Source organism: Rhinopithecus bieti, unplaced genomic scaffold (genome assembly GCF_001698545.2).
Source record: "Rhinopithecus bieti isolate Rb0 unplaced genomic scaffold, ASM169854v2 scaffold_13857, whole genome shotgun sequence".
Lineage (NCBI taxonomy): Eukaryota > Metazoa > Chordata > Mammalia > Primates > Cercopithecidae > Rhinopithecus > Rhinopithecus bieti.
The window spans coordinates 271,677-280,111 of NW_016807741.1; the positions used below are offsets into that span (position 1 = coordinate 271,677).

Sequence of the window (8,435 nt, forward strand, 5' to 3'; positions counted from 1 at the left end):
TTGCCAAGCCATGTGAGAAACAAACGTGCTGACGACCTGGAGCGTAGCATTTCTGTGCAGCCCTTCTACTTAACCTCACAGGTCAAAATCGTGCATTTCAAAGTTACATAGACGAGTTTTGTTATAACTCATCCTTTCATTTTTACTTTTTATGTTTAAATTTTTATTATTTGTTTTTAGAGATGGGGTCTTGCTCTGCTCTCCAGGTTGGAGTACAGTGGCACCATCACAGGTCACTGCAGCCTCCAACTTTCGAGCAGCCCTTATTCTTAATCTAGAAATTAAGAAGGCAGGTATATTGAAGAGAACATTGACCCAGAAGCATAAAAGCTTGGGTTTTAATTCTCTACCCATTAACAGCTGTATGACCCTCATTAAATCATCGTCCTCTATGAGCCTCAGTGTGCTTGTTACTAAAATGGCATCATAAACTGGTTCTCATGGAGTCTTACGTTCATGGAGATCATGTTTCTGAAGGGGCTTTCTAAAGCACAAAGCACTGCATGATGTTAATTATCCACTGGCTTAGAGATCAATCTGTTAGGAACATGATTAATTGGACCCTGTCCTCCTGGATCCCCGTTAGCCCAAAGAAAACTGAAAGGAACTGAGCTTTGGGGTGGCTGCAGCGCTGAAGATGAAGGACCTAGTAAAGTTCCTCTTTCTTGCAGGCCCTCAACTGGTCCAGCCTGCCAACTGAGATTTTTGCAGTTGGCAATGATCAGACCCCAGCCTGAGTTGAGCCTGCTTCAAAAGCTCCCAATACGTTCCATGGCAATTGTTACTTTTTTGCTGAGCTCTTCATCCTGTCCCGAAAGGCCAGGGATGTACAATGCTGTCACCACACCCTGGCAGCCTGGGCTGGCCTGCCTAACCCAGAAGATATCATTCTTATGCACTCTGAGGGCTTCTGACGTATTCACATAATCACTCACAGATCTTTTCCTCACCTGCTGGTGTCTTAGATTTATTCAGGTTCTTGGGCTTCCGTTTTCTGGTTTGAATCCCCTCTTTCCGCATTGCAAGAGGCCTGGGGACCTGGAGGGTCACAAGTCAATACATATGGTTTTCCATTTCTACATAATCTGCTACAGCACTGAAAGTCACACACCTGCTGCAAGAAAGCAACACCTAAGCAATCTCTCCACAGAGGCTGGGGCTCAGACGGTGTGCACAGGCCCCTGGAATTCAGCAAGAAAGAAATCAATTCTGTTTTTAAAGAACTTATCGAGCACCTACGTGATGTGATGGGGACTTTACTAGAGCCTGGAGAATAGGGCACGAAAGACACACAGTTCCTACCCTCAGAAATTCAGAGACAAGTAGAAATAAGCAGACTCTGGTAGGTGATATAAAAAGACAGAGAAACATGAAACTGTCCTGGGGTGAGGAGTGGGAAGGAGGGGCACGTGAGGATATCAAGGAAGGTTTCAGTGTGGAGGTGACACCTGAGTTTGTAAAAGGTTTTGAGTAGACAGAGGCAGGCATTTCAGGCAGCAGAGACAGAATGTTCAAAAGCCTTTATCATCCACACAAGGACCCTGAAAACAAAAAGTGGGTGCTAGGCCAGGCACAGTGGCTCATGCCTGTAATCCCAGCACTTTGGGTGGCAGAGGTGGGAGGATTACTTGAATCCAGGAGTTCAAGACCATCCTTGGCAACATAGTGAGATCCCATCTCTACAAAAAAGTTTTAAAATTAGCTGGGCATGGTGGCACATGCCTGTAGTCGCAGCTACTTAGAAGGCTGAGATAGGAGGATCACTTGAACCCAGGAAGTCGAGGCTGCAGCAAGCCGTGATTGTGCCACTGCACTCCAGCCTGGGTGATGGAGCAAGGCCCTGTCTCAAAAAGGGGCGAGAGTGAGGGGTGCTATCAATAATTGTGCTGGGAAAATTGGCCTCAACAGCAACAGCCCCAGCGAGTTGAGATGTAACATCACTCTACTTATAGCAGCTCTGTACGGCATTGGGTCTGGCTGGAGCCACTGGTGCTTCTATGAACGGTGGGGAGCAGTAAGAGATTATTCTAGAGACTGCCCTGTGACCAGGTTCTGAGACAAAATGTGCCTGGACAATACTTTGACCACAGTTCTGTTGGGAGGCAGGCTCCACAGCCATTCACAGATGCCTAAGCCAGTCCTGGGGAGCAGGACTGCAGGGTGCCTTCCCCACATCTGGTTTCTCTTAGGCTGAGCCAAGTCTTTTAGCCCGTTCTATGCTATGCTTGTCTACCACGTGGGATCGATAAAGGCCACACCTGCAAATACAGAAAGAAAAGCAATTACTGCTTCAGAGACATGAACATGGAATGGTTAAGCGAGAAATGCACCAGCATATGTGAACTTGAACTTGCCTCCTATTTAACTGTGGGTAGATGGGGCAGCATTTGCACCCCCCTACCCCACCATCTGCCTATCTGTGACTCTATACCCAGACCCCTATTTTCCACCTTGTGGGAGGGTGTCCTCCCCCACCCCATCCCCCTAACTATGCCTCAAATGTTCAAGCCCATTCTAGCCTCAGAAGAATCTTCCCCTCATGTTAATCTCCATTCATTTAGGTATGCCTTTTTTTTCAGTTGCAGTAAAATAAAATACATGTAACTTAAGATTTACCATCTTAACCATTTTTAAGTATATCGTTCTGCAGTGTTAAGCACATTCACTGTTCTGCAGCCCTCACCACCATCCCCAGAACTCTTCTCATCTTGCAAAACTCAAACGCCATACCCATTAAACATCACTCCTCATTCCCCCTTTCCTCAGCCCCTGACAGTCTCCATTCTACTTTCTGCCTCCATGGATTTGACACGTGGTGTCAGGGGCCAGAATTCCCTTCCTTTTTAAGGCTGAATAATACCCTACGTGTATGTATGTCACACTCTGTGTACCCGCTCATTTCCCCGTGGACACTTGCGTTGCTTCCATCTTTCTGCATTTGTGAGCCATGCTGCTATAAACAGGAGTGTACAAATAGCTCCGAGACCCTGCCTTTAATTCTTTTGGGTATATATCCAGAAATGGTATGCTGGATCATGTGGTAATTTTATTGTTTTATTTTCTGAGAATATTATCTTTTGAATACCTATATAATATTTCCCAATAAGTTTCTTGTACCATTCCCATATTGAAGAATAATAGTTTAACCATTTTCCTTCCAAAGGTTTTTTCCCCTCCATTTTTGCTATTACAGTGATTAACAAACACCCTTATATATATTCTTTGCAGAAAGAAATGTTTTCTTATGAATGTTCATAACTTCAGCTATTTGTTTGTTCATTATAACAAGAAATCATGAAAAGATACACGAGATTAAGTTAATAACAGCCCTCTCACTCCACTACCGTAAATCCTATCCCAATGAGGCAACTGGATTTAACAGCCTGTTATATGTTCTTACATTTATAAAAAATTCTCAAACACGTGTACACATATGTATCTATTGACGTGGTTTGGCTGTGTCCCCACCAAAATCTCATCTTGAATTGTAGCTCCCATAATTCCCACGTGTTGTGGGAGGGACCTGAGGGGAGATAATTGAGTCACAGGGTGGTTTCTCCCATACTGTTCTAACTGTAGTGAGGAAGTCTCATGAGAGCTAATGGTTTTATAAGGGGAAACCCCTTTTGCTTGGCTCTCATTCTCTCTTGCCTGCTGCCATGTAAGACATGCCTTTCACCTTCCGCCATGATTTTGAGGTCTCCCCAGCGATGTGGAACTGTGAGTCCCCTAAACCACTTTTTTATTTTGAGTATGTCTTTATCAGCAGTGTGAAAACAGACTAATACACCTATACATGTATATTTGTGTGTATGTATTCACCCATCCGCTGGTCTGTCCACTCATCCCATATGTATGTGTGTTTACTGCACCTTCAACACTCATAGTATGGGGTCATGCTACATATATTTCTTTGCAATGTGCTTTTTCATTTTCTAGATCAAGATACATGGCTCTAGATTACTATTTTTAAATTTCTCCTCAATATTCCACATTTTGGGATATACCAGAATTTTTTCAACCATTCCTTTATGGGGTTTTAAGGTAGTTTCTAGTTTTTGCCACCACAAACAATGCAGCAATAAATGGTCCAAAGGTCATCATGTACTGGTTATTTTTTATAGGCTAGTTTCCCAACAGTAGACCTGCCAGATATAAAGGTGTTTATGGGTTTTAACCTTTAAAATACCACTAAGTTAATAGATGCAGTTATTCAAATACAAATCAATAATACATGAGAGTATCTAATTCCCCAAATCCATAGCAGCACACATTTTAATTTTTGCCAAATATATGGGCAACATAGGGACTTTCGTGGTCATTTTCAGGTACATTTCCCCGATTTTTAGTGAGATTCAGCATGTCTGCACATGCTCATGGCTATCTGGATAGCTTCTGTGAGGTGTCAGTTTGTATCTGTTGCCCATTTGGGGGAAGTGGGGGAAAGATCAATTGTTCTTTTCTTACTAGGCTATAAGGTCTATCTGTTTCTGGTTTGGTTTTAATTTAACTTGTATTTGAACAATTAAGACTTGCAAATGTACCGTCTAAGGTACCAAGGGGGTACACAGCAAAAAGAGTGTCCTTCCAATCCCTTCCCCCCAGGACCCCAGTTTTTCTCCTGGAGGCACCCCATGTACACATATATGCATACATGTGACCATGTGACCAACCTCTACATATCCTACCAGAGGTGTTCCGTGTACATGGAAGCAACCACGTATAAATTATGTTCTTCCTCATATTTATAAAAATAGTGCCATAGTAAGTAGTGTTCTGCACCTTGCCTTTTTGTTAACACTGTATAATGGAGAATGTTCCAATAAAATGTAAAGAGTTTTGTAGAAGTTCCTTGTAATTCTGGAAATATTAACCCTTTTTCTGGTACTGTGTGTATTGGTCTTTACTTTCCCTAGCTATCATTTCCAGGCACTAATAGTAAATATTTACAAAATCAAATCTATCTAACTATTTTTATATGGCTAAAAAGTTTTAAAATATTGTTTAAGAAGTTCTCCCATCCCCAAAGTTATATAAATACTTCCCCTTACATTTTCTTCCAGTGTTTTTATCGTCTGATTTTTTTTTTGTAGTATTTTATTGTCTAATATTTTTATTTTTTGGAGACAGGGTCTCACTTTGTAACTCAGGCTGGAGTGCAGTGGCATAATCAGAGCTCACTGCAGCCTCAAACTCCTAAGCTCAAGCCATCCTTCTATCTCAGCCTCCTAAGTAGCTGGGACTAGAGGCATGCACCACCATGCCCAGCTAGTTTTTTTTTTTTTTTTTCAGTAGAGACAGAGTTTCCAGGTTGGTCTTGAACTCCTGAGCTCATGCAATCCTCCTGCCTCGGCCTCCCAAAGTGCTGGGATTACAGGCATGAGTCATGATGCCTGGCCTTACTTTTAGTTTATTTCAAAGATATTTTACATTTAATATCTTTCATTCACCTAAGTTTATTTTTGTTTAAGTAGGAGGTGGAGGTGATGCTTTCCTTTTGTTTTCCAAATGAACAGCCAATTTTGTCAATGTAACTATCCTTAAGCTTCTTATCCACTGAATCGAAATGCCGCCTTTGTTGCCTACCAAGCTGCTATACATAAATATGGCCTGCTCATCTGTAAAATGGAAAATTCACTTAAGCAATGTAAAGGACGGAAGAGGCCAGCAAAGTTGTTGAAAGTCCCTTCCAAATCTAAGTATCTTTGTTAAGAAGGGAAAATGAATGCTAGTCCAAAGGAGGAAGACAAGTGATGACTGAGAGATGGGCATCAGAAGGCAAGGATGCCGCATGGGCGTGGGACCCACGTACCCCATGGAGCTTCATGTAGAGGCCACAGGCATTGCACACAGGCTCGCCCTCCGCATTGCGGCGCCACAGCGTGGTGGTAGTGGTCTGGCAGTTGGCACAGGAGAGGCCCACTCGGCGGGAGGCGGACTGCAAGACAGGAAACAGACCCTTCATGTCCAAGTAAAAGGGGGGCACTGCCCCTTCCACCTCGCGTGCGACTGCGGAGTTGGGCCTCCCTAACGGGAGGCAGGGCTGGGCCCTAATGACCCTGCATGAGATCTCTGACCTGTGACAGCACCTAACTCTCCTGTCACCTGAGCCACTGCGAGAAGTAAATCAGAACAAGGTTGCTGCTGCACGAGGAGAGCGAACGTGGGCACTGAAGACCTGGTTTCCAGTCCTACCATCATTCACCATCAGGCAAATAACCCAGTGGGTGCCGGACACTGCCGGAAGGAAAGCTTCTCCTGAAAGAAGCTGCAGGTGCCAGGCACAGATGGAGAGTGAGGAATCATGGTGTCCAAACGGTATCAAAGTCTAAATGGCCCTGGGACCTCAAGAAAGGGAGGCACCAGGGTGTATCCCCTCTGTTCTTCCCTCCTTAATATAGTGCAATCTGGTTGGTGTTGATCAGAATCAAATTATATTAAAAAGGAGCATGAAGCCAAGAGCCAAGCCCCAGGCCCAAACTCTTCCCCAGCCACGGGGCCCAGCACAAGCTGCTTGCACTTCTGAGCTTTGGGATTTGCTAACTGATCAACTGAGGTCAGGATAGAGACCAGCCTCTGAGGTGACCTTCCTTGCAGGGCTGGTGTGGATGGAGGAGACACTCCAGTCAACACTGGAGTGGGAACCAGGAAACCTGGATGGGAGACTCAGTACCTTAGTGGCTGTGAGCAAGGCCACTAGCTTTTCTGAGCCTCACTTTACGTTTCTGTGTGCTGAAGAGGTTGAACTGGACAGCCTGGATCATTCTGGTGGCTCCAGCTAACTCTGAAGTTGTGAGAGTTATGGTGGAGCTCTCACCCATCTAATCCCCTGATCCACACCCTCAAGTTCCAAAATCAAAACCAGAGGGTGTCCCACCAAGGCGAGAGCCCTGCAGCCAGGTGCCCAGAGGAGGCCGCGAGGCAGGTGCTTACCAGCCGGCGCTGGGGCTTGATGAGCGGCCGGTTGATGCCGTTCATCTTGTGGTAGAGGCCGCAGGCGTTGCACAGATAGTGACCCGTCCCATCTCGCCTCCAGAGTGGGGTGGACATAGCCCCACAGTTGACACACTCTCTCCCTTCTGAGAAGTCGTCAAACATATCTACTGAGTTGGGGAGAACAGACAAGAAAAGACACAGAGGATTAATTCTTTGTTTATGCCCATCTCTTACATCTGAGAATCTAGAGAGTGCAGAAACAATACACTTTCCTTGGAAGGAGAAGACCACCTTGGGCTGCTCTTGCTCTTCCTCACTCTGACTTCAGCCCCTGCCCCCTAATCCCAGACACTGTGAGCTCCCCTGAGCATGAGAAGAGGAAAGGTTGCAGTGATCAGCCGCGTCCTGGGCTGGGAGGCAGGACACCTGGATTTCAGTCCAGATATCACATTGAGAGCCTGCAGCCCCAGGCCTCTCACCTCACACTGAGGTCCACGCAAACCTTCTTGCGCTCTCTTTTTCCTTTTCAAAGTTAGTAAGATTACTTTTCCCTTTGCATAAAGGTATAAATATTTACCTTAGGAAAATCAGTGCCAAAATATATAAGGAAAATCCAGATTGTCACTAATGTTTTCAGCATTTGGTTCTATTGTATATTTTGTAAGACTGTATTTTATTCTTTTTATCAGAGACAGAGTCACTCTGTCACCCAGGCTGGAGTACAGTGGTGCAATCATAACTCAGTCCAGCCTTGAACCCCTGGGCTCAAGTGATCCTCTAGCCTCAGCTTCCCAAAGTGCTGAGACTACCTGCATGAGCTACTGTGCCTGAGCTACTGTGCCTGAGCTACTGTGCATGAGCTACTGTGCCCAGCCCTTTGTGAGACTTTTCTGTTTTTGAGGTGGAGTTTCACTCTTGTTGCCCAGGCTGGAGTGCAATGGCACAATCTCAGCTCACTGCAACCTCTGCCTCCCGGGTTCACGCGATTCTCCTGCCTCAGCCTCCCAAGTAGCTAGGATTACAGGCATGCACCACCACACCCAGCTAATTTTGTGCTTTTAGTAGAGATGGGGTTTCACCATGTTGGTCAGGCTGGTCTCGAACTCCTGACCTCATGTGGTCCGCCCACCTTGGCCTCCCAAAGTACTGGGTGAGTACACCACACCCAAGCTTGTGAAACTTTCATATGTTGATATATATTTTTGCCAAGCTATATAATTCTGAGTCTGTGTGGGTCTTTTGCTTAATACCAAAACATTTTCTCAATGAGAAATTCTTTATAAACTCATTTTATAAAATTCTTTATAAACACATATCATTATTCCATCATATAAACGTGCCATCATTTAACTAGTATCATTCAACTATTAATTTTCTTTTTTTTTTTTTTTTGAGAGTGGAGTCTCGCTGTGTTGCCCAGGCTGGAGTGCGGTGGCGCGATCTCAGCTCACTGCAAGCTCCGCCTCCCGGGTTCCCGCCATTCTCCCGCCTCAGCCTCC

General features: G+C 45.0%; 1 protein-coding gene across 1 annotated transcript in view; it reads right to left on the reverse strand.

Moving 5' to 3' along the window:
* Positions 1–8,435, reverse strand: part of GATA4 (GATA binding protein 4) — a 58,272-nt gene that overhangs the window by 4,444 nt on the left and 45,393 nt on the right. The window contains 3 exon segments of the mRNA XM_017883701.1: positions 951–1,038; positions 5,813–5,938; positions 6,934–7,103. Coding sequence (XP_017739190.1) covers positions 951–1,038; positions 5,813–5,938; positions 6,934–7,103 — 384 coding nt within the window.